At 34.2% G+C, this 26290-nt stretch overlaps 4 protein-coding genes across 5 annotated transcripts; 3 read left to right on the top strand and 1 right to left on the bottom strand.

Annotated features, from left to right (window-relative positions):
- Nucleotides 1-2412: 2412 nt before the first annotated feature.
- On the top strand, nucleotides 2413-4889 carry LOC107951450 (probable N-succinyldiaminopimelate aminotransferase DapC). The gene is made up of 2 exons (XM_016886513.2): nucleotides 2413-2834; nucleotides 3576-4889. The coding sequence occupies exons 1-2, from the start codon at nucleotides 2577-2579 to the stop codon at nucleotides 4725-4727; spliced, it is 1410 nt and encodes a 469-aa protein (XP_016742002.1). The 5' UTR covers nucleotides 2413-2576; the 3' UTR covers nucleotides 4728-4889.
- Nucleotides 4890-4993: 104 nt separating this feature from the next.
- Nucleotides 4994-7355, top strand: LOC107951449 (uncharacterized). Its single transcript, XM_041085295.1, has one exon. It carries the CDS (start codon nucleotides 5427-5429, stop codon nucleotides 6780-6782), a length of 1356 nt encoding a protein of 451 aa, XP_040941229.1. The 5' UTR covers nucleotides 4994-5426; the 3' UTR covers nucleotides 6783-7355.
- LOC121211095 (probable E3 ubiquitin-protein ligase RHC1A) lies at nucleotides 6783-7355 on the top strand (the record flags this gene model as incomplete). The annotated part of the gene is made up of 1 exon (XM_041083365.1): nucleotides 6783-7355. A coding segment is annotated over one exon (291 nt), but the record flags the coding sequence as incomplete, so codon positions are not given.
- A 517-nt stretch (nucleotides 7356-7872) lies between these two features.
- Nucleotides 7873-12969, bottom strand: LOC107951451 (prolyl-tRNA synthetase associated domain-containing protein 1). Of its 2 annotated transcripts, none has more exons than XM_016886514.2 (12): nucleotides 12822-12969; nucleotides 12010-12069; nucleotides 11864-11917; nucleotides 11722-11782; nucleotides 11503-11579; nucleotides 11153-11202; nucleotides 10326-10408; nucleotides 9746-9816; nucleotides 9505-9658; nucleotides 8589-8731; nucleotides 8411-8509; nucleotides 7873-8218 (listed from the first exon to the last, which is right to left on the bottom strand). In XM_016886514.2, exons 1-12 carry the CDS (start codon nucleotides 12858-12860, stop codon nucleotides 8147-8149), a joined length of 963 nt encoding a protein of 320 aa, XP_016742003.1. In that variant the 5' UTR covers nucleotides 12861-12969; the 3' UTR covers nucleotides 7873-8146. The 2 variants fall into 2 exon arrangements, with proteins under 2 accessions (XP_016742003.1, XP_016742004.1); XM_016886515.2 differs by having other exon boundaries at nucleotides 11503-11587; nucleotides 11769-11782.
- Between the last annotated feature and the right edge of the window lie 13321 nt (nucleotides 12970-26290).

Below are 26290 nucleotides of genomic sequence, written 5' to 3'. Positions count from 1 at the left end.
ATCAATTTTTCAAAGTTAAAATAGGATTGTTGCTAGAGAGTTTTGAGCTACCTTCGCTAAAATACTTTTTTCTCTCAATTTAAAATTCGAATATAATTTCTGTTTGTTTCTTTAAAAACTAGATTCAATAAGAATTTTAACCATGTATGGCTTTACTTCTAACTCAATTCATACAAATTTTGGCAAACCTTTAGACTTGTGCTACTAAGCAATCGCTCTCATAACAACTATGTTTTCTTGTATCCTCTTTTCCTTCAAATTTTAAATTCACTCCATATCACATGTCTCGCTACTCTATAAGTCATTTAACAATTTATTCTTTATAAATTACTCAACCTCTTAAATTGGGAAAAATAGCTCTTCAAGTCATTCAACTTTCCAAACTAAACGCAATATCTCAAAATAAATTATACTTTATCTCATTTAATAATTTTTTTGATATCTAACTCCACAAATATTTTTAATAACTCTAAATTCTTTCTCTTGGAAATTGTATGATCCCCATTCCCAAATTATTATGGTGACACTGAAATTTTTTTGGGGCATTATGCATGGTACATTTGAAAAAGGTATAATGACTTATTTGACCCTCCAACTTAAAAAAAAAATTTATTTTAGCCTTCCATTTAATTTTCATCTTTTTTAGCCTTTAAACTTATATTGTTTGTCAAATCACTTCAAAATAGATGGAAAAGTTAACATTTGTTAACTTTGCTGACATGGCATATACATGGATGCCATATAAGCAATTAATTAATTTTTAAAAATTCAAAAAGATTATAAAAATATTTTTAAAAAATAAAAATTATTAAAAAGTATAAAAATATAAAAAGCATATTTTTAATTTTTAAATTTTTTTAAAAATAATTAATTATTAACGTGTCATACACAAATCCACATGCATGGCAAATCAACAAAGTTAGCAAACGTTAACTTTTTCATTCATTTTTGAACGATTTGACAAACAATGCAAGTTCAAGTGCTAAAAGAGGTGAAAATTTAAATAGAGAGCTAAAATAAATTTTTTTTGTAAAGTTGGAGGGTCAAAAAAATCTTTATGGCTTTGAAAAAATGGTGCAACTAAACTATTTAGTTGGAAAATGAATGGGAGAACATGGATAATTAAGAAATTTACCTTAGTGTCGAAATTGAAGGAGGAAACAAAGGAGACAGTAGAGAAAGATGGCAGTGGAAGCATATCGGAGGTTGGATCTAGAATATTTTTTTTATGTTATTTACTATGGGTTTTTAGGGGGATTTAATGGATTAACTTAATTTTTTTTTTCTAATTTTTAAAGGGACAAAAAGAACAAAATTTCATTTTTTAGGTCCAGACAGTTGAGTGACCATTCTGGTCAATTTTTCTAACAACAGTGACTAAATTGACAAACAAATTTCAAAGTGATCAAATAGAAACAATGTTATTCTAGGGTAACCTCAAGTGAAATTACCCTAAACTAAAAATGAAACTTATTAATATTTGATGGACTACCGAAAGAATTTATCCATTAATTAAAACTTGATACTTTAAGCTTGACTACAACACGCAATATTGGAGTCAAACTACAATATCAAATGCAAACAAAATTTATTCTTAATCGGACGGTCAGCACTTATTCAAAGTGGCATGAAGCACACACTCACAAAATGGTCAAATTCTGCTATTAGACCCCGTACTTTCATAAATTGTGGAATTAGTACTTGTACTTTAATTTGGTCATTTTTAATCTCTGTACTTTTAGAATTTGAAAATTTTAGTTCTAACCAAATGATAATTATTAAATTCATTAAGTTAAGTTTTGTTTTTTTTTAAATTTGATGTGTCAAATATATTATTACATGTGTAATGATATGTCTATTTGTTATTTTCACATATTACTCACAAAAAATCAATTAATAAACTTAATGACTGTTGTTTGCAGTAAGACTAAAATTTTAAAATTAAAAAAAATATAGCCATTAAGAATGATCCAATTGGTGAATTGGACTCAATCTATAACTTTAAGCATACTACAAGACTAATGACATAATTTAACTAAATAGATTTAATTGTTACCATTGAGTTAGGACTAAAATATCAAAATTTGAAAAGTCCAAAGATTCAAATTGATCAAATTAAAGTAAAAATACTAAATCCACAATTTATACAAAATAAAGGGTTTAATAGCAGCATTTGACCCTCACAAAATTTTACCACTGTAATTGACCACATATATATATTAAAATTAAATAATATTTAAATTATTATACTTAATTTTAAAATTTTGATACATTTTATTGAAATAGTAAAATTGAATTATTAAAAAAAATAATATTTTAAGTTAAAATTTAATTATGTATATATTTTTAAAAATGAAAAAAATAAAATTAGGTCGCTGAATAAAAATCTTACATATTAATCGTTTTTTTTCTGACATAAGTATTTATCTCACAATTATCACCTGCAATTTTCTTATTTGTTTTCACGTCTCACAGTATTTCAGCAAAAAAAAAAAAAAAAAACTGATCATTCAAGCAATCTCCTTTGACTCCAAAGGGGTCAAATTCAAATTAGTACATAAATCCACCTAATCTCGATGCAGGCTGCTGAATGTACCTGGACACACTTCGAAATGCTTAGGCCATTTTGCTTTAAATCCCCATCCACAACGCCCTTATTTTTTAATTTCTCCAAGCATTTCCAAAAGGGTTATTCCGATTCTTCTTTCTTTAGGTCTAATTGGAGAATCAGCAATTACCCGTCTTTCATGGCTACCATCTCCTCCGTTTCCACCCACAAAGACCCTGTTTCTACTCACGATGCCACTCCCAATATCACCCACCAACCAGTTCAGGTGACCACTTCTTTTCCTTGATTTGATTTTCTTCATTGATTTTTAATTTTTATTCAGAAGGTTGCATTTATTGGGAGTATTTTTTGTTTGTTGGGTTTGGGGGGTTGATTTTGTTTCCAGTTTTTGTATAATTTGTTTAAGTCAGATCTTAATTTGGAGGAAAATTTTTTTATTTTTATTTTTATTTTTATAATGAGATATTTTCTACGGGTTGGACAATGGGTATGTTCTTTGTTGAATTGTTGTAATGAAATGCATGTAGAGAACATCTAAATTTCTTGCTTTGAATCTTTTAAAAATTGCAAATTGGTTAGATTATGAGATTTTGTTTTATGAATTACAGGACATGATTAGTAGTATAACAAATTGAAGATCTATCATGTTGTTCTTTCAATCTCACATGGAGGTGCTAGTCAAAACCCGATTTCAGGATTATTTTCTGAATTTAGGTAGAAAATGAGATTGTTGTTGCCATGCCTTTTTTTTTAGATTTAACATTAGGGATCTGTAGAAGTATTAATTTGATTCACAGACCTATTAGCCCCCTTTTAGCGTTGAAGTTAGCACAACTTTTGCGGTTTAAAGCCGCATTTCAAATGACGAAATTTTAGCTTTTGCGGTTAAAATCATGGTTTAGCAAACAAATGAAGATTTTGGACATTGAGCAATATGTATATGCAAATAGTTTGTGTTATAAAGCTATATATATATTCTGTCTATTAACCTCGTATATTTTCACAGGTTGCGAAGCGATTGGAGAAGTTCAAGACTACAATTTTTACTCAGATGAGTATGCTTGCAATCAAGCATGGAGCAATAAACCTTGGCCAAGGGTTCCCCAACTTTGATGGTCCAGATTTTGTAAAAGAAGCGGCAATTCAAGCCATTAAAGATGGGAAAAACCAATATGCTCGAGGATATGGGGTTCCAGACTTTAACAACGCCATAGCTGCTCGCTTCAAGAAGGATACTGGACTTGTGATTGACCCTGAGAAGGAAGTTACTGTTACCTCTGGGTGCACCGAAGCTATTGCTGCAACCATGTTAGGCTTGATTGATCCAGGTGATGAGGTGATCCTCTTTGCTCCATTTTATGATTCTTATGAAGCGACATTATCCATGGCTGGTGCCAAAGTAAAATGCATCACATTGCGCCCTCCGGATTTTGCTGTTCCTATTGATGAGCTTAAGTCAACTATCTCAAAGAACACTCGTGCCATTCTTATAAACACTCCACATAATCCAACGGGGAAGATGTTTACTCGTGAGGAACTTAATACAATTGCATCGCTATGCATTGAGAATGATGTTTTGGTTTTTACTGATGAAGTTTATGATAAATTAGCATTCGAAATGGATCACATTTCAATGGCATCCCTTCCTGGAATGTATGAGCGAACGGTAACTATGAACTCCTTGGGGAAGACGTTCTCTCTAACAGGGTGGAAAATCGGGTGGGCTATAGCTCCACCACACTTGACTTGGGGAGTGCGGCAAGCGCACTCATTCCTTACTTTTGCTACTTCCACTCCCATGCAATATGCGGCTACAGTTGCTCTCCAAGCCCCTGATTCCTACTTTGCTGAGCTAAAGACAGATTATATGGCAAAGAAGGCAATTTTGGTGCAGGGTTTGAAGGATGTTGGTTTTAAAGTATTCCCATCAAGCGGAACATACTTTGTTGTTGTAGATCACACCCGTTTTGGTCTAGACAATGATATTGCGTTTTGCGAGTATCTGATCAAGGAAGTCGGAGTTGTGGCAATTCCTACTAGTGTTTTTTACTTGAACCCGGAAGATGGAAAGAATTTGGTGAGATTTACCTTCTGCAAGGATGAAGAAACTTTGAGGTCTGCAGTCGAGAGGATGAAGGAAAAGCTGAAGAAAAAGTGATTAAATGTATCGGAACTAGGTTTATCGGCCAAGGTATGTGACTAGATTTGGCTATGAGAACTTGTAATCCTTGAAAATCAAATGAGGTTGAGTAAAAACTCAAACCAAACCTATAAATTTTATTTGAATAATAGAATTCATCGTAGGAGCGACTTCAAGCAATGTATGGTTCATGGATGAATACGCAGTAGATTGTGCTTAATCGAGTAACAGTTATATCTTGATGGATGCATATCGATGTTTTATCGGTTTCCTATACATTTTTCCTGTAAGTGTCAAAGCATATGTCTAGAACTAAACAGTTATTTGAAGCTCAGTGAAATTCTATGAACCTCTCTGTTTCATGCATGTACGCAGGCACACTGAAGTTCAAATTGAATACATTCAGTTATTGGATGCATTATGTTGAGATTTGAATGGCGGATATCTTGAAAATATTCCGTAAGAAGAAAGGGCATGATAATCTTCGGAAAACAAAATCCCTTTGCAGAAAAACTTTCTCATCCTTTCCTTTGCATGGACGGTAACTGTGAATATATCATCTATAACATTACCCAGAAAAGTCGGTTGCTTTATTCAACCAATGAAGCCATACTTTTCTGCTAATCTTGGTTCATAGATTAAGCATATGTTGGGTTCTAAAATGATTTCTTAGCCAATTTCAAGATTTTTAAAAAGAAAAAAACCCAGATAGAGAATATGTCTCAAACTCAACCTGGGGAAAGGGTCAATGGAACCAATGGTTCAGCCCCAGGGAGGAACTACAAGCTTTATTGGTGCTACCAGTGTCGTCAATCTGTAGGGATTGTCCCTACAAATCCTTCGGAGATTATCTGCCCTCGATGTTCTGGCCAGTTCGTTTGCGAGATGGAAATTGATAGGCCGAGAATGGTTGTTGACTTCGCTGCTTCTGATCCCTCCCCTGAAGTTCGTCTGTTTGAAGCACTCTCTCTTATCATGGATCCTCTGATCCGGATATCCAATCGTAATCGTGATTGTTCCAATAATCAAGAACCTATAGGTTGGCCTTTGCTTGGGCATCGTTTACTAGGACCCGAATCTGTAAATAATCCCCTTGAGTCTCTTCGAGGGCGTAGAAGCCATAGTTTTGATGGAAATGAAATTAGAGAACAAGAACCTGCACAACGTTTTGATAATCAAGAACCTTTAGGTTGGCCGTTGCTCAGAAGTCATTTACTGGGAGCCGAATTTGTAAATAATCCCCTGGAGCATCGTCGAAGGTGTAGAAGCCATAGTTCCCATGGAAGTGAAATTAGAGAACAAGAACACGTACAACGTTCTAATAATCAAGAATCTTTAGGTTGGCCTTTCCTCAGGCATCATTTCCTAGAAGTCGAATCTATAAGTGATCCCCTTGAGCATCGTCAAAGGCGTAGAAGCCATAGTTCTGATGGAAATGAAATTCAAGAACCTTTAGTTTGGCCTTTCCTCGGGCGTTATTTCTTGGGAGCAGAATCTATAAGTAATCACCTTGAGCATCGTCAAAGGCGTAGAAGCTATGGTTCCAATGGAAATGAAATTCTAGAATCTTTAGGCCGGCCTTTCCTCAGGCGTCATTTTCTGGGAGCTGAATCTGTAAGTAATCCCCTTGAGCATCGTCAAAGGTGTAGCTTCCATAGTTCCGGTCAAAATGAAAATCAAGAACCTTTCGGCTGGCCTCTTCTCAGGCATCATTTCTTGGGAGCTAGATCTGTAAGTGATCCCTTTGAGCATCGTGGAAGGCATAGACTTAGTTCCGATGAAAATGAAATTAGAGAACAAGAATTTGAAGCTACACATCGCCCTAGGACTTGGATTATCCTTAGACCTGCGGGCCCTTATGGTCCACGCATAGCTGAAAGGAGTTTGCGACAAGCAAACCTTGTACAGTCTGGTATTGATCCGAGAAACTTCTTTTCTGGGTCAGGACTCGATGATTTGATCGATCAAATAACTCAAACTGACCGTCCAGGAGTACCTCCAGCTCCAGTATCGACAATCAACACAATTCCAACTGTGAAGATCACTGAAATGCACCTGATTGACAATTCGTAATGCCCAGTTTGCAAGGAGGAATTCACTGTTGGTGGAGAAGCAAGGGAGCTGCCTTGTAAACATATCTACCACAATGACTGCATTGTTCCCTGGCTAAGGCTTCACAATTCTTGCCCTGTTTGTCGCCAAGAATTGCCTGTTAGCAGTGATGCAGAATCCAGTAATAGTCATTTCTCAGAGTCCGAGGTTTCTTCTGGAGATCGTGGACAATATCGCAGGCTTAGGCAGCTGGCTAGTAACCTATGTCCTTTCCATAGAAGGCATCAGAGTTCTCCTGGTAATGAAAATTGATTTTCAATGATATCATTGTCCTCATGATTCAATGTGATTTATATATTGTGTTTATCTTTGAACCAACTAGCAATGCCAATGGAACAGGCGAATCTCCTCCATCATGCCAATGCTGACTATATCAATAACTCTGCTATATTACTTCATGTTGCCTCATTTCACTTTTTTATTTTAATATTATAAAAAATTCTAGTTTATTTATAAATTGTAATTTCATATTCTGCAAAGATGAAACAGATTTTATGACATGAAACCATTTATGCAATTCAAAATAGAACATAACATGGACTCGCTTTATAATCTCTCTGTTCATTGACAATTAACCTGTTACACAGAAAATCATCTTTAAATTTATTTCCCCCCAGCAGTTCAATCAAGGTCGAATCGATGCTGTATTCTCTAGGCATTTTGCATGCAGACGTGCTTGCTTGTCGGAATTCATGCAAAACTTTGTTGCAAAATGTGTTTCAGATGTAAATTGTGTGAACTACTTGATTTAAATTTCAGTAATTTACCATGGTTTTTACATGTATGTCATCCAGAACTCAGATGTAACATCAAAAAATAAAAAATTGAGCATACCCATATCGATCATTAATGTGCAATCGCGACCCTGAGACAGAAACCTAAGCAGCATCTACCATGGCTTGCCACTCTCTAATCCTATTATATAATTTAAACTGCAGAATCTCTAAAATCTCGAAATGCTGCATAAACAGCCTATTTATCTATTTCAAGTACATTAGATGCACCTTCAAACAATCAATTTTCCAGGAAAATAGCATGGCAATTATCAAAATCAAGTAAATGGCAGTTAAATAGCCATATGATTCTAAAAACAGGGTAATACATAGTTTCAATTAAATGTCTCTGAACAATACAAGCAATTTTATATGATTCTAAAAACAGGGGCATGCATAGTTTCGATTAAATGTCTAAATGCAGATAAAAATACATAATAAAAAGAATGAACGTCATGATGAAAATTCTGTGTTTGATTGTTGTTTTTCAGCTTAGAAATCATATTCTGGTAAGGAAAATGGTCCAAGGGAGATAAGCAGTCATAAATAAGATCAAAGACGCTTGGGTTGATAGTGAGTACCGGCATAAAACCCTTCTGTGTATGCCGTGTTCTTGACTATTGTCTGCAATGGAAACCCATCATTTCTGTTAGAATAAACTTGAAAACTAAAATAAACAGGGCACTTGTGGGTTGAAGCGAAACAAAAAACTATTACAAAACCTGAACAGTTTCTTTAGGTTTATTCAAAAGAATCACCAAGAGTTATATACTAAATAATGAAGGAAATATTTAACTGTTACTGCATAATACTTACAGCGAGATTCTTTAGATCTTCTCTAAGACATTTTCTAATATTATTCGCTACTTCAGCTCCTAATTGTCCACCATGTCGCTTGATGGAATCTTCGGAAATCTGTAATCAGTTCATAAGTAAGGGGGGAAAATAAAGAAGGAAAAATATCAGGTTGACAGAAGTATTAGAATTAGCTTACTTCTGATAGCAGTAAGGTAGATGTTCTATCCAGAAGCTCTTCCACAAACTTCCCAGCATCTGTGGAAGGAATCGATGGTCGAACACCATTGACAGATTTCTCCTTAACATTTTGCACAGCACTAGATGGCTTATCAGCTTTTGCTACATAGAGAGAAGAGAAAGGGTTATATTGTTTAGACCAAATTGATTCCTACATCACTATATAGGCAATCAACAGCAGAGCTAGAAACTCAATTATCATGCAAACAACATTACAGTTCTTCTCGAATTTCTGATACCAACAATATTGTTTTTTATTAACAGATGAAATGACAATCAGTGTTAATCCAGACAAGAAACAGATTCCTAATGTAAGATTGGCACCATTGTTTTGCAACCATTGACATTAAATCACCACCTCGATCAAAAGAAAAATAAAATTCACTTAACCTTAACAAACTGTCAACAAAGCCCATTACCGCTAGCTAGATGCAAAATTTTGTCATATTTATCACAATCCTAAGTTGAAACTATTAAATTCAGCATCATAAGTTGAAACTATTAAATTCAGCATCATAAGTTGAAACTATTAAATTCAGCATCTTTGTGCCCAAGTTGTGCAACACAATAAAGTGATTAGTATAAAAGCTACAGCTATAAGAACAAATGGCAGGCTAATTTTTGGAACCCAAAACAGAAGTTGGTCTCAGGATCAAATAGAAACAGAGGAATGGTGATCTAGACTTCAAGCATGTCAAATTCTTAAAAACAATGTCAACAATTCATTTAAATGAAGCAATAGATAAAACTTAGTTTTGATTTTCTTGAAACATTACAATAGGATCAAAATTTAGGAAGTTGCAACTGGGGCAAGAAAGTGAGAATCTTACGGTTGAAAACAGAGTGGTAAATGACAATTCTTATGGATAAATTACCTGTAACTGCTGTAGAATTATTACCAGCACTAGGATGATTTCCAGATGAATCTTGTGAAGGGGTTTTCTCGGGAAGATCAGGCAGAACTGTGGAACCCAATGGAACTAAAGAAGCTAGATCAGGAGGTTGATCTTTTCCTACAGGAGGGTTAGCCTACCAACGGTAAATGGATATTAGATTAGCTGAATTGACAAGTCATTACCAGTGACATGGGACACATCAAGGAAAAAGTAAAATCACCTCCAGATCAATATAAGTTGGGTCTCTCCCAATTGATTTAAGAAACTTGTCAAGACCAAAGGCATTAAGAGCTGGAAATAAATTATTGGAAGTTAGTTTAAACAGATGCCGAAAAGATAAAAAGTTCTGACACCAAGGTATATAGAGCTATAACGACTAAGTTTCCTCATTGATTTCCAGTTATATTAAGCCAAAGCCTAGTAAATCAGTCCCTTTTTTCTATCACAAGAGTTCTATGCCTGAGTAACCCAAATTGCATATACCATGACACACAGCATTCATACTCGTAACAAATAATTGATAGGAAGAACTAAAAATGGGACACTAAGAATCGAATTGATGGTTCAGCGTAACCAGCATTTTTGCTTATGTTGTCCATATAAAAAGGCAATAGGTTAAAACAATGCTAAAGCATAAGATATTTACTTCTCAACATATTCCATCTTGAAATAATCGCCTACAACCACTCCAATCATTTTAGGTAACAAAATAAAGCATGGAACTGAATACGAAAAACAAGAACGTGAATATATCTTTCTGCAAAAAGGTGAAAAAAAGGTGTATATATATTCCAACTTACAGATTGACATGTCATTGGAAAGTGGGTGAAAGATGCAACGCTCTTGAGTTTTGAATCCTTTATCCAACAATAGCGAGACATGACTTTAAATGGAAAAAAAAAAGGGAACAGAAAATTAACACTAGAAATACAACGAAGAAAACCGCCAAAAAAGCAAATCTTTACAGACAAACTATTAAGCACAGAATCCATAATAGAGAAATAAGAGAAAGGGGAAGGAGAAGGAGAAAGAAGGGAGAAGGGAGAAGCAACTGCACTAGAATTTAGGCCTAATGATCATTAACACTAGAATCATCTTCTATTGCAGAAGGTTTTGCAGTGCTCGATACATTATTTTTCTTTGGTTTTCACATTGGCAAAGCCACTTTCATTCACACACGAATGCAAAAAGAAAAAAGATCAAATTGGGTAAGAGGCCCTTGTACTATGCATTTTTTCAGATTTAATCCCTCTACTGTAATTGATCACTTATATCCCTCTACTTCTCAAAATGTGTATTTTCAGTCCTATGGCTATTTTTTTTTTGTTAATTCCGTAGCTTTTTTTTTAAAACATGTGACATTGTCATTTTTGTACAATTAGACAAATTTTGCACATTTAAAGAAGACAAAAAAAAGTGACTAAATCCACCAAAAAAGTATAATACAAGGACTTTCTATACAATTTGGCAAAGGAAAAAGCTACTAAAGCTTCAAGGACTTCCCTTCTAATATATAAGGCAACAGAATTTACTTAAATTCAAGATCTTAGGAAGATAATTCTCCATGTACCATTCAGCACTAAAATGAATGTAAATTCAAAGCTTGAAGGAAATAAAACTTAAATACCTTGCAGATTCATTTACTAGAGCAAATGGAGTAACACATCCAAGTGGCACCTTAAAAAAAAGAAAACAGAAGCAACATAAAATAATGAAATGCAAATACATATAACAATCATTATTGAAAGGGGGGGGAGGGCGTGGAAACAAAAGCAACAATATAAAATAGTGAACTATAATCTTCTAATCATATATTTGGCAATCATTTATATGCGTAAACATTGATTACCAAATTTATTTATCTTCTAAGAAAAGAAGTAGCTTGTCATTTTTTCTTTAACTAAATCCATTAATAATAACATGACCTCCAAAAATTTGATAACAAACAAGTGTAAAAAAACTTATATATTTGCCCACCTTAAGTATCTCACCCAATGCCTCTTCTGGAGCCATTCTTAGACCACCTTTTCCTAAACCAAGCCTCTGAGATAAAACTGCACAGCTTTGAAAGCCACATGAAACTCACATTAACCTCTCAAAGTTACTTCAAAATTTCCATATTGAGACCAACATATGAGACCAATAAACTATTTCCATGCATTATACAAAAAATAAAGCAGGAAAGAAAGTATGTTCCTTTCATATCTACTTTCGTATCTGCAAGGGCAGACACAACATAGTACCTATGTTTTTTGTCCTGCATGGATAAACATTTGCAATCACTCAGAAAGTTTCGAATAATCCTCAGAAACAATGCCAATTTTCATTCGGTGTATACCTTCAAGAACAGATTTTTACTCAGTGCACCTCCCACATTCCCAACATATTTTGCCTGATGAGAAGAAAAATTTTAGAATCCATGAAATGCATGAGTTTGTTTACTCAAAAGGGACTCATCGGCTAAGTTTAGCACTCTTCTTTTACCTGAGCTTCGACAGTCAAAACAACAGGATGTTCATACTGGGAAAAATCAATTTGAAGCTCCTGAAAAAAATCCAATGCACATACCAGTCACTAGAGATGCAAAAGAAGAAAAGCAACCATAAACTGAAGCAAGGCCATAAATTCTTGAATTCAATCATAACCAGATACAAACAGAGAAATAGTGCTGAATCAAAACTATATAATTAGAAGGATTGCAATCAATGGTGAATTGCCATGGGAGTCACGGGCCATTTTGGAAACACCTTGAGTGAGTGTGTGCGCTAAACTAAATTAACTTGTTACCCCACCCCCAACCCCCCCCCCCAAAAAAAATTTAAATTGTATATATTTATATTTATTTATTTTGTTTATAATTTAATTTTGTGCATTATAAATTTAAATTGTTATCTGTCACCTTGTGTTCTTCTATTTTCATCTTTAAGATCACAGCTTTAAGCTATTGGTCAAACTACATACTTCGTTTCCTAATTGGCCCCCAAAATCAAATGGCAAGATCGGCCACTGGTTACAATTCACAATATTTCCACCAATTCATAGTGTAAATATCTATAAAAGTTCATAATTTTAGCAGAGAAAACCATATTGTAACAGCCTAATTTGTGTTTTGCAATTTATTTGCTCCATTCTTACCCTGAAAATAAATGAATTTAAATAAAAATAATGAAAACCCAAATCCCAATTGTAGTTTAAATAATGAATCATTTCCCAAAAACTGAATGGATATTGCGAATTAGATACTAACTGTACAAAGATTAGAACTAAAAGCTATCCAGAAATCAAAAAGAGGAAACCTTTAAACGAGCAAGCAGCTGATCCTTGGAATAACCCATTGTTTCTGTGTCGAAGCTGAAGACTGAAGTTCAGGAGATAAAAGCAAACAATATAGAAATCAGCGATGAGCTTGGAATAGGTTTATTTGTTACTGAAGTATTGAGGTGGATTCTGGTTTGGGCTTAAACTCGTTGGATCATTTACGGAAACTCCATTGCACTGGGCCTACAGTGCGATCTCAATTTAAGGTAAATTTTGTTCTCACTCAAATGAAACTCACCCGTATTGAACAACATTTCCGTAATTTTTTAATCGAAGATACAAACTCAAGAGCATAAATAGTAGTATGAGAATTGAACTCCACGTTTGGTAGAGTGGAGTAACTTTTTGTTAAGTATTTTAGTTGATTTACTATATTCTTGTTTTCAAGGTTCATAATCACCCATGTCTTGAAACAAATACCAACAGTTAACTAATTATAACAACTCTAATCTACATCATGATGAAGTTAATTCATTAATTATGATAGGGACGAGTTGGTAGTACAAACACAGTGAACTATGTAATGGTCTTAATGTCGATCAAAGATCGTATACGATGCAGTTATCAATTTTGTTTATAACAATTTTGGATGCTTCACTTTTTTGTATTCAAGTGGTGGCACATGGAAAACATATTTATGGAGGACAGTCACTACTCGAATAAGATCTGAGGGTAAGATTGTTGCATTATGGTGGATGAACAACACATTCAACATTTAAGATCCCATTGAAATCAAGCAATAATTCTTCTTGCGAAGTTAAGTAAGGTACATCATTAGCTGGATTACTAAGGAAGACAAGTCTGATTAAATGGGATGAAGCACCAATGGCTGATGTACATGTTGTAGGATATTCTGCGATGCAATGATCATTCATCAGAAAATAAGCTATTTGATGGGGTAAATATGTTGTTGGGAGGGGATTTCAGACAAATATTACATGTTCCTTGGGGCAGGCGCAGTGTTATTATTTCAACTTCTATATTACCAAGTCTAGAATATGGGATCACTGTGACCTTTTCCAATTAACCATAAACATGCGATTTCATATGAATTCAACAACTTCTTCTATCTCTGCTTTCAATAAGTGGCTGTTTAATTTGGTGATGGTAGATTACCTACTATCTATCAAACATGATGGGGATGATATGTCACAAATAATTCCACATGGATCTGGTTCATTTTGTGACATTGTTGAATCCACTTATCCCGATTTGGAAAGAAATTTCAAGAATTCGACGTCTATAAAGGATAGAACTATTTTGTCACCGTCAAATAAGGTTGGTGATAGGGTTAATAATATTCATTTTGAACAACAATTTGTATTATATCCTCCTAAATTCTTAAAACTCTTTGAAATTCATCGGAATTCCCAACCATAAAATTCAGTTGAAAGTTGGTGTTTCGATTATGCTTCTTATAAATATAAACCAAAGTCTTGGACACTAGGTTGATTGTAACAAAATTGGGCTCACCATTGATTGAAGCAGACTCATATTGGTTAACAATTTTTTATTCAAATGCAAATTTGTCCATCTTATATAAAATGACCATTCACGAAGATGGTTTCCCATCAAGATATGTTTTGCAATGATCATAAATAAAAGTCATGTTGGAGTTTGGTTGTCATGTATGGACATATCAATTAATTAGTCATATGACTATTTTAATATTTTTTTTTATTTTTTTTCAAAGGATATGATGCAGAGCTACAACGTCATTCCCTAACTTGCAGCTGTAGGCGAGATTTGGAAATTGAAGGTTCGCATCATTAGAATATAACATGCGGTTAATGTGCGACAAAATAATGAATTCATTGGCATTGGATTCATAATATTAGATGAAAATGTAAGTACAAAAAATTTAATTAACTTATTTTATCTATACTTCATCACTATTAATTAAATTATCTTTAAAATTTCTAATTTTTACTATTAATTACATATGATCATATTGTTGGGTTTTGGTGCCCTTAGTGTAGTATATTCATCCATTTATAATTGTAATTTTTTGAATAGATTAATTTAGATGAAATTCCATTATACATTAATATCATTTGTATATATGCCTTTAATGGTTTTTGCATGCAAAGCAAAATGTAAATAAATATTGACTCATTTAATGTTTAACTAATATTAGTTGAATCATAATGTGGAAGACAACTTATATTAGTAGATAATCTAAACAATACATAGCCTAATTGAAACTGAGAAAATCGATTGAAAGACTATTATGTCGTCTATTAAGTCCGATTAGGGAGATGTCTTATCTTAGGTATCAGAGCGGATAACTCTTAAAAGATAGAGACAGATGTTATTATCTCGACTGAAAATACATTAGACAGGACCCAAGTTGAATTTATCCTAAATCCGTTTATGAATTTATTCACTTGTGATGTTTATAGTATGACATACCTTATTCCTAAGTGGATGATGAATCATGTATGTGTGACTCGTATACTTTGATATAAATGTAAGTTCAAGTTCAAATATATAAATAACTGAAACCTGGTAAGTTAGGTATATGACTTCTGCATGATGTAGCATCATTCCACAACAGTGAAATTCATAGCCCAGTAAAGGGTAAATGATATTCTCTCATTGATATTACATATTGATGAAAAAGGAATGTGGTCATGGGTCATTTGTCATAAGACAAATGATTTAATTACTATATATTAGTAATTAACTTTTTCATATCGGAAGATGTAATGGAACTATGAGATAAAATAAGTCCATATTGGGAGAATAAATTTTATCCCAAAGAAATTAGTGATATCTTATGAGGGTAACACGCTTATAACAAGGTTATCAGACAAGCACTTAGTTAGGGGTGAGCAAAACTCGATTCAACTTGACAAAATCATTTTTTTTTCAAATTTTGAGTTAATTGAATTGAGTTATTTGAGTTATTCGAGTCAACTCGAATAAGTAATTCATTTTTTCAAGTTCAAGTTGAGTTGAATTTTACAAATCGAATAATTCAAATAATTCAAATAACAGATTGATGTAATTACCCCTTTGTTCCCTATTGATTTTGAAAATGAGCAAATTGGTCTCTCTCAATAAAAATAAATCAAAATAATTTTCAAAATTTCAAAATATTTATAAAAAATCAAAATTTCATATTTTTTAAAATATAAAAAATTAAAAATTCTAAAACAAATTTAAAGAATATATGGAAAAATTAATTTTTAAAAAAAATCAGAATAATAATTTTAAGGGCCTAAACAAATTCAAGTTTATCATTCTAAAGTTTTTTAGTTTTCTCTTATTTTTTTTGAAAGAGTTTTAAAATATATGTGGTTTCAATTTATGTGCTCTAACATGGAAATAATTACCCTGTAATAAAATTTTAATTTAACTCGAATAATTTCACTTAATCAACTTGACTCGAATTTCATTTCCCTTTACTCTATTTGAAAATTTCAAATCGAGTTACAATGTTGAAATGAGACTCATCAACTCAACTCACTCAAAATTTTTTCATCCAATTTGACTCGATTCAATCTAACGCTCACCCCCACACTTAATAAAGTAGCTTCCGTAATGATATATAATAAGGGAGGGTTCAATCATGGTACTATAATGAAATGACTCTATGATTAAATAAGTTGTAATTAATAGTTGAAAAGAAGGAACTTAATTACAAATTATTTGAGCCCTAGTTATATGTGTGCAATCAGTCCCTTTGCTAGCTCAAGATTACCTGAAACGAATTGCATATAGAATGAATGAATTTTGGAATGAATAAAAACAATAAGAGAAATAGATCGCATATATCACTATATGCAGTGAATACGTTTTCTCACTAAGTACATAAAATAATTTAGAAAAGAATTTAATTTCTTCAAATTATTATTAAATAATTGAAGTTCAAATTGAGAATTAAAGTAATTTGTCATCATAGATTTGTTTAATAAGACAGTTAAATTAAGTTTCCTCATAGATTCTAGTACAGTAAAGTTGCTATTACTTTAATGAAATTAGAATTGAGTTAAAAAAAACAAATTAAGTTTTAAAAAACAAATTAAGTTAAGTTAATTAATTATTTAATTAATATTTTGGGTAATAAAAAATAGTTATTAGGTTGGATAAATTATAAGTGTTGGATAAAAATCCGAATAACAAATATAATTAGACTCAATATATGAAAAGCCCATATAGGCCTAAATAATTTAAGGGATGGCAAACCCTAGTGTATACTAGTGTCATGGGTTGCGCATGAGAGCCCGCAGCCATGACACATTTGTACGATCCATCAAGTGGGAAGGAGGTCATTTGGCCCGATCGGACTGGCCCGCTGCTTGAAGAGATTGAAGGTCCATCTACAAGCTTGACATATATGGAAACATAATCTTCGAGGATATGCAATCTTAGATATAATATGTAATCTTAGAAGATATAATTTTGTAATTTTAGAGATTTGATTTGTAGATACCGCTTAATCTTAGCCGTTGATGTACTTGATCTGTACCGTTGGATATGGGGAGGCTTAACTATAAATAGTGGTCTCTCCCCTCATTGTAAATCACTTGAGTTTTTGAGAAATAAGAATTCTTGAGAGCATTCACTTAAATTTCTCTCTCTCTTGTGTTCTTAGTTTTCTGTGGCTTGTTCTTATTCCGTTCTTCGTTCATCTTCGTTTGGCTTTAAGTTGCTTTCATTTGTGTTGGTTTTTAAGGAGTTCTGTTGAATTCTCATATTGTGGGAGTTAGGCTGACTTGGGCGATTTAGGGAGCAAGAAACTACCTAAGGCCGCACGGATTGTGAGGCAAAATTTCTAAGTCCGTGATAGTTGGTATCCGAGCCAAGTTTGTGAAAGCACTGTTGAAGGATGTCGAAATAAGTTGGTGAGAATGAGCCAATGGAGACCGGTGGGAGGGCTAGAAAGGCTAGTCGATCGATGGACATACTATCGAGTTTGGAAAATTGAGTGGTCAATCTCGAGGAGTTTGTTGGTGACATGAAGGATACACTCAAAGTGGTCCTGATCCGTATGGAGGAACTGAGGGAAGAGAGCAAGGAATTTGTATTGGACACTCTCAGATCCACTTCAGATAAATTGACAGTAAGGGTCGAAGCTCTTGAAGCCTTGGTGACTGCCATGAAATAGGAGATTGCTGAGTTTAAGGGGGAGCTCACAATCTGTAAGGCTGCCCTGAGAAGTGGGATGTTAACTTCGGGACCAAAGCAATGTCATGTAGATGTTCCAAAACTCGAGAATTTCAAGGGGGCTAGATCCGCAAGAAAAGTGGATAACTTCTTGTGGGAATTAGAGCAATATTTTCAAGCAATTGGCATTGAAGATGATGCCACTAAGGTAAACATTGTTTCGATTTACTTTACTGATATTGCTCTCTTGTGGTGGCGACATAGGTCCACGGATGAGAAACGTAGATGAACTGCTATTGGAACTTGGGAGAAGTTCGAAAGAGAGTTGAAGAAGCAGTTTTATCTGCAGCATGCTGAGAAGGTGGCTCATGCTAAATTGCACCTGCTTACGCAATAAGGCATTGTTTGAGATTATGTTCGGAAATTCAATGAGTTGTGCTTCAGATATCTGACTTGAACGAAAAGGAAGCATTTTATTGGTTCGAGGATGGGCTAGAAATGTGGGCTAAGCAAGAGTTACATCACCTAGGCATCACTGATTTGACCGTAGCCATGGTTGAGGCAGAAAATTTCTACGATGTTGGGGAAAGAAAGTTTGATAATAGTAAGTCTTCCAAGCCCAAGCCAAGACCCAAAGGGAATGGTGAGGGAGACAAAGATCAAGTAGAAAAGAATGGCGAAGGCCCAAGGGCTAGTCAAGGTAGACCATGGGATAAGAAAGGGCCAATGTGATGCTGTCTTTGTCAAGGCCCACATAGGATGAGGGATTGCCCGAAGAAAGCCACTTTTCATGCTATAGAAGCATGCGAAGAGGCCGAACACGACACCAAAAGTCTTAGTGCAGTATTAGGTAGTGTCAAAGACAAGGCAAGTAATAGATTAATATTTGTGGACATCATCGTGGCGGGCAGAAGATTGAATGCCCTTATTGGTACTGGTGCATCTTATTTATTTATGCCTGAAGAGATGGCAAAGGAACTCGGTCTTAAAATGGAGAAAGATTCGGGTCGAATCAAAACTATAAACTCCGGAAGCATTTCCATAACGGGTGTGGCTAAAGGAATGGAACTCAAGCTTGGTGAGTGGATCGGTAAAGCTACCATTAAGGTAATCCCACTTGATGATTATGATTTTGCAGTTGGATTAAGCTTACTTGATCGAGCTAATGCCGGTATTCATCTTTCTGAGAATTACATGACGATTTTTGATTCAAACTATCAATATATAGTGCGAATGAAAAGAAATGAAAGCATGGAGGGAAAAACATTGTCGGCAATCCAATTTGCCAAAGGAGTACGTAGAAATGAAGTCTCCTATTCAGCCACATTAAGGGGCAATGTGGATAAGAAATTCGAGGGAGAATTTCCAAAGGTAGTGAAATAGTTTTTGAAGTCATTTCAAGATGTAATGCCCATGGAGTTGCCCAAAAAATTACCATCTAAGAGGGAGGTGGATCACAAGATTGAGTTATTGCCCAATATTGAACCACCAGTAAAGGCACCATACCGGATGTCTCCGCCCAAGTTGGAGGAATTGCAGAAACAGTTGATGGAGCTTTTAGATGCTGGGTTCATTAGACTATCTAAAGCCCCATTTGGTACACCAATGTTGTTCTAAAAGAAGCATGATGGGTTCTTGAGATTGTGCATTAACTATAGGGCTTTAAACAAGATCACTGTGAAGAATAGGTATCCCATTCCTCTTATTGCAGATTTGTACGATCAACGTGGTAGCACGAGATGGTTTACTAAGTTGGATTTGAGATCGAGGTACCACCAAGTGAAAGTAGCCGAAGGGGATGAGTCCAAGATAGCCTGTGTGACTCTGTATAGGTTTTTTAAATTCCTTATGATGCCGTTCGAGTTAACAAATGCTCCAGCCATGTTTTGCACCCTAATGAATAAGGTATTACAACCCTTCTTAGATTGTTTTGTAGTTGTTTATCTTGATCACATTGTGGTGTATAGTAAGGTGTTTGAGGAGCATGTGGGACATTTGAGGGAGGTGTTCCAAACCCTACGAGAAAATGAGCTATATGTCAAAGAGGAGAATTACTCATTTGCCCAATGAGAGGTGTCATTTTTTAGGTCATATTGTGGGAGGTGGCACGATTTGAATGGATGCAAGCAAAGTTTGAGCAATTGCCGATTGGGAGCCACCAACCAAGGTGACAGAGTTACGGTCTTTCTTTGGGTTAGCAAATTACTACCGACGCTTCATTGAAGGCTACTCCAAGATCACTGCACCATTGATGGACTTGTTGAAAAAGGGTAAAGTATGGGATTGGGACCCTCGATGCGAGAAAGCCTTTAATCAAGTGAAGCAAGCAATGATGAATGAGCATGTACTTGCTTTACCAGACTTTTCAAAGGCATATAAGGTACGCACGGATGCTTCAGACTATACGATTAGAAGAGTATTGATGCAAGATGAGCATCCAATTGCTTTTGAGAGTCGAAAGCTTAATGAGATGGAATGAAGATACATGGTCCAAGAAAAAGAGATGACTGATGTGTTGTATTGTTTGTGCACATGGAGGCACTTTTTACTAGGTTCCAAGTTCGTGGTATTCACTGATAATGTTGCAAATAGTTATTTTCTAACCTAGAAAAGTTGTCCCTCAAGCAGGCTCATTGGCAGGTTTTCCTAGCAGAGTTTGATATTAGCATGGAATACAAACCGGGGAGTGCCAATACTGTGGCTGATGCGCTTAGCCGAAAAATAGAATTTGCAACGATAAGCCAACCCGATAGTCCCTTATTAGAGCGCATTCAAGAAGGGTTGTCCCACGATCCCACAGCCAAGAATTTGATTGGGCTTGCCAAAAATGGAAAAACGAGACGGTTTTGGCTCGAGGGAGAATTGCTATACACTTAGGGGCAACGTCTATATGTGCCTCAACATGGGAACTTGTGAAAGAAAGTCATGAAGGAATGTCATGATTCAAGATGAGCTGGCTATCGAGGCATGCACTGCACTTTAGCTCTCTTAGAGAATCGGTTTTATTGGCCTTACATGGGTGATGATGTGGAGACCTATGTGAAAACTTATTTGGTGTGCCAACAAGATAAGGTCGAGTTGAAGGCTCCAGCTGGTTTGTTACAACCTTTGCCCATTCCGGAGCTCCCATAGGAGAGTTTATCCATGGACTTTATTGTAGGTTTGCCTAAATCTGATGGATTTACATGTAACACCCCTAACCCGTATTCGTCACCAGAACAGGGTTTCGGGGCATTACTAGAATTTACATATCATTTAACAAAAATTTCAATTAAATACTTACCGTTTTTTCATAAGTATATATCGTTCATTTCATTATATCAATATTTCATGCACCATTATTTCCATATATTTTATGTATATTTATTCCTGTAATAGTTCATATCAAACTTAACATAAATTATATTCCATGTACCTATACTTATTTCGTTTATCTATCTTCATAATTATTTCATGCAACTATTTTGTACATATATTTTTATATGACTAATTCTTGTAAACATTTCACACAACCATTTTGTACAACCAATTCATATAACCATTCATCATCTGATACATATTACCTGAATATCAATTGTTCAATAGATGGCATAGCGTCTCCCATCCACGGTCTTATTTATCTTCGACATGATGCCATAGTGTCTTTCAACTATGGTCTTACTCATTTTCTTTCAACTATGGTCTTACTCATTTCCTGTCATGTTGTCATGGTATCTTTCAACCATGGTCTTATTTATTTCTTGTCATGTTGTCATGGTATCTTTCAACCATGGTCTTACACATTTGAATCGCGATGCCATAGTGTCTTTTAGCTATGGTGGTCTTACTCATTTCTGGTATAATGCCATAGTCCAACTATGGTCTTACACATGTATTGCCATGGCCCAGCCATGGTCTTACACTCGTGGTGCCATATCCCAAACATGGTCTTATCATCAGGATGCCATAGCCTAGCTATGGTCTTACACATATATTGCCATGGCCCAGCCATGGTCTTATCCATCAATTCATCACTGATCACTGAATGGACATACTCAATTCAACATTTTGCTCAATTTGAACTTTTGATCTGATTTCCATAATTTAACAATATTCGTAATTCAATAGAAAACATATGAAATAATATATTATATCAGTCCTAATTTAGCAAATATTCATGAAAGTTCAATCATATAAACTTACTTGGCTAAATTGTAGAAATACCAAAATTCAAGGGCATTTTAGAAATTTTCTATTTTTCTCTATTTTCCACCCGATATTTATCTAAATTGATAATTTCATTCAATTTATTAATTTTAAATAATAAAACAATTCATTTCATGCAATTTGGTCATTTTTGACATTTTTACAAAATTGCCCCTAAAGTTTTACTTTTATTCAATTTAATCCCTGAGCCTACAACATGCAAATTAGCCATTTTTAATGTAAAACCATGTTAGCTAATATTTACATATATTTTTCTCCTCCTTCTCTCCATTCCACATCCTTAATATGTACATAATTCCACTATATGCTTATATACTCATATCAAGCTGTCCACTTAAGTCATTGTCACTAAATTATTTATATCTTGAGCTACATAATTATAAATCAAGATCCGCTTGTTGTTTTAGAAACTATACTCAAATATATTTATACCATAAAATTCAAAATTTATAAGCCAATAAGTACAGTAAAATCTTCAAATTTATCCATATTCAGTTGTTTACAGCTTCAACCTTTCTTTACTAAAAATTCATTATCTCTTAGCACGAGATTCGAATGATGTTTCCATTTGTTTCTCTTGAAAACAAACTCATTAATTATTTTAAAACATAAATTTAAGTCCCTAATTATTTTTATACATTTTTAATGATTTTTCCAAAGTCAGAACAGGGGAACCCAAAATCATTATGACCTTGTCTCACTAAATTTATTATATCTCACAATTTATGATTCCATTGCTTACACCGTTTCTTCTATGAAAAACTAGACTATTTAATTTAATATTTTATTCAGCCTCTAATTCAATTTCCACAATTTTTGGTGATTTTTCAAACTTAGACCACTGCTGCTGTCCAAAACTGTTTTATTACAAAATGTTGATTACCAAGTTTATAACACCCTTATTTCTTTTCTCTACAATATTTTCCATCACTTTCTCTTATTTTCCTTCACTAACATATGAAGAACATAAAACTTTATATAAGAAAACTCTACATTCACATCATTTCCTTGCTTTTTCAATAATATTACACTTAAAAATATATTGAAATCTTGATATTCTTGTTTTATTGATTTCAATCTCTAACTTGATTTTCTCTCTCCTCTAGCTTCTATTTCTTGAATCTAACTTGATATTCTAACTCCCCGTAGTCTCCTTGTCATCTTTCTTTCTTGATGACTATGAAAATTCTTTTGATTTCTAAGTGAAAATGGTGGATTTTTGGTGAAAGGACCAAATTGTAAAGAAAAGAAAGTTTCTTTCTTTATTTTCTCTTCATACGTTGGGTGCATGGGAAAAAGATGATGGCTCTTCATCTTTCTTTCCTTATATATACTAAATAAAATAATAATAAAATAATAAAATACTATTTAAAAATTAAATTAAAATATTAATAAACTAATATTTATTTATTTAATTAATCAAAATATCTTCAACATCATGATTATCTTCTAGATTTCTCTCTCCTTCTAATTGACCATTTTGCCCTCTTTGATATTTTAAAATTTCATCATTGAGTCGTCATTTAAATTTGGTAAAATTATAATTTAGTCCATCATAATTCTTCACCTATTCAATTTGGTCCTAATTCATCCATTTTCCTTAGTTTCTAGATCATTCTACCCTTGAAATATTTACACTATTAGTCCTTCAATTTTTTCATATTTACACTTTAACCTCTCAAATTTTGAGTATTTACTCTTGTGCAACAAAACTTTTCTCACTTTTACAATTTAGTCCTTTCTTGAATTAGTATATCATAATATACTCCCCAATGTTGACATAACTCAAAATTTCCCTTTTTTGTCACTTTATTTCCTTATTTTACTATATCAAGGATAATATCTTACTGTAAAAAAATTTTGGGGTATTACATTGCAAGCATTTTTGTTATGGTGGACAGGTTTTCGAAGTATGCAACTTTTATCCTTGCAACCAAGGAGTGTCCTGCTGAGGAGGTAGCTCGTTTGTTTCTTAGACATGTGGTGAAATATTGGGGAGTACCGTAGTCTATCATCAGTGATCGAGATGGGTGATTCACGAGCTAGTTCTGGATGGAGCTGTTCAAGTTAATGGGCTCAAACTTGAACTTTTTAACTAGCATGCATCCATAAACATATGGGCAAACTGAATGAGTGAATGTGTTTTTAGAGACGTATCTTCAGCACTATGTGAGTGCCACACAAAGGGACTGGCCAAAGTTGTTGGATGTGGCTTAATTTTCGTACAACTTATAATGAAATAGGGCGAAAAACAGAGTCTTGTTCGAGATAGTGGTGGGGCAACAACCACTTACACAAAATGCTATTGCAACTTGTTATGCGGGACCAAATCTAGCAGCTTATCAATTTACGAGAGATTGACAAGAGCAAAACGATTTAGCTAGAGCTTGTCTACATAAGGCAATTAGGCAATTAAGCGCAACAAGAAGTGGGCTGATCAGAATCGAAGAGATGTGCGATTTCAGGTGGGTGACTCAGTCCTTGCTAAACTACACCTAATTTTGCGACATAATGGTTTGCATAAGGGGCTTGTGCAACGGTATGAAAGGCCATTTCAAGTTGTGAAGAAGGTAGGCAAGGTGGCCTACAAGCTTAAGTTGCCTGAAAAGCTCAAAGTCCATCCAGTATTCCATGTAAGTATGCTTAAGTCATTCTATGAAGATGAAGAAGACACAAATTGAAGCAAGTCTGAACGAGTACCAATAGGGGTAAAAGTTGCCTATAATCGAGAGGTTGAAAACATTGATGCAAATCGTGTGATCAGACAGAAATACTATTGACCGTGGCATGAATACCTAGTTCGATGAAAGGGTTTTCCCGATAGTGAGACAAGTTGGAAACCCATCGAAGCCTTGTGGCAATTCTAAGAGAAGATAGATCGGTACCATGCGGAGGACGCGACGAGGACGTCGCTAGAATCTGTGGGGAGAATGTCATGGGTTGTGCTTGGGAGCCCGCAACCATGACACATTTGTGTGATCCATCAAGTAGGAAGGAGGTCATTTGGCCCGATCGGACTGGCCCGTTACTTGAAAAGATTGAAGGTCCATCTACAAGCTTGACATATATGGAAACATAATCTTCGAGGATATGCAATCTTAGATATGATATGTAATCTTAGAAGATATGATTTTGTAATATTAGAGATTTGATTTGTAAATACCTCTTAATCTTAGTTGTTGATGTATTTGATCTGTACCGTTGGATTAGGGGAGGCTCAACTATAAATTGTGGCCCCTTATTGTAAATCAATTGAGTTTTGAGCAATAAGAATTCTTGAGAGCATTCACTCAAATTTCTCTCTCTTGTATTCTTAGTTTTCTGTGGCTTGTTCTTATTTCGTTCTTCGTTCATCTTCGTTTGACTTTGAGTTGCTTTCATTTGTGTTAGTTTTTGAGGAGTTCTGTTGAATCCTCATATTGGGGGAGTTAGGCTGACTTAGGAGTTTTTGGGAGCAAGAAACTACCTAAGGCCACACAGATTGTGAGGCAAAATTTCTAAGTCCATGACACTAGGGCATGCCGCTACCCCTTAGTTCTACTTCAAGTTGAATTCATATTTTTTATTAAAATATTATAATTTAATTAGACCTTATTCGAACAAAACTCTTATATTTTTTTTCTATAAATAGGAGCTATGAGTTAACCTAAGGACATACACTTTTGAGCACTAATACTCTGTCGAAAAATAGTGGTAATTTATTTTAAGAATGAATTCTATTTTTCTCAATAATACTTATAGTTTCCAGTTTATAGAGAGAATTAACTTTCTTACTTAAAGTTAAATAAAGTTTTATTCATTGTATTGTTTCAATTTATTTTGAGCCCATACTGGTTCGAGGATAGCGAAGAAGACTGAACGATTGAATGTTGGAAAAATAGGTTAAGAAAGTGTTTTTACAATTACATCGTAAGATTTAAAATTTTCAAAACTGAGGTATTTTGTGATATTTATAGTAATAAACCCTAACTGAATATTACTTGTACTTTGTGCGAGACGATTTTAAGTCAACCCTAGCTTTCAACTGAACAACTTTCTTCGCTATCCTCGTACAATGAATTCTGTCGAGTATGGGCTTGAGCAACACGAGCTAAATCACTGAAAATAAACGAATTAATTACTTTCAATA

This window comes from Gossypium hirsutum, chromosome A02 (assembly GCF_007990345.1).
Source record: "Gossypium hirsutum isolate 1008001.06 chromosome A02, Gossypium_hirsutum_v2.1, whole genome shotgun sequence".
NCBI classification, from domain to species: domain Eukaryota; kingdom Viridiplantae; phylum Streptophyta; class Magnoliopsida; order Malvales; family Malvaceae; genus Gossypium; species Gossypium hirsutum.
The sequence above is the reverse complement of the archived record's forward strand: the minus strand, read 5'-3'. Positions and strand labels throughout refer to the sequence as shown.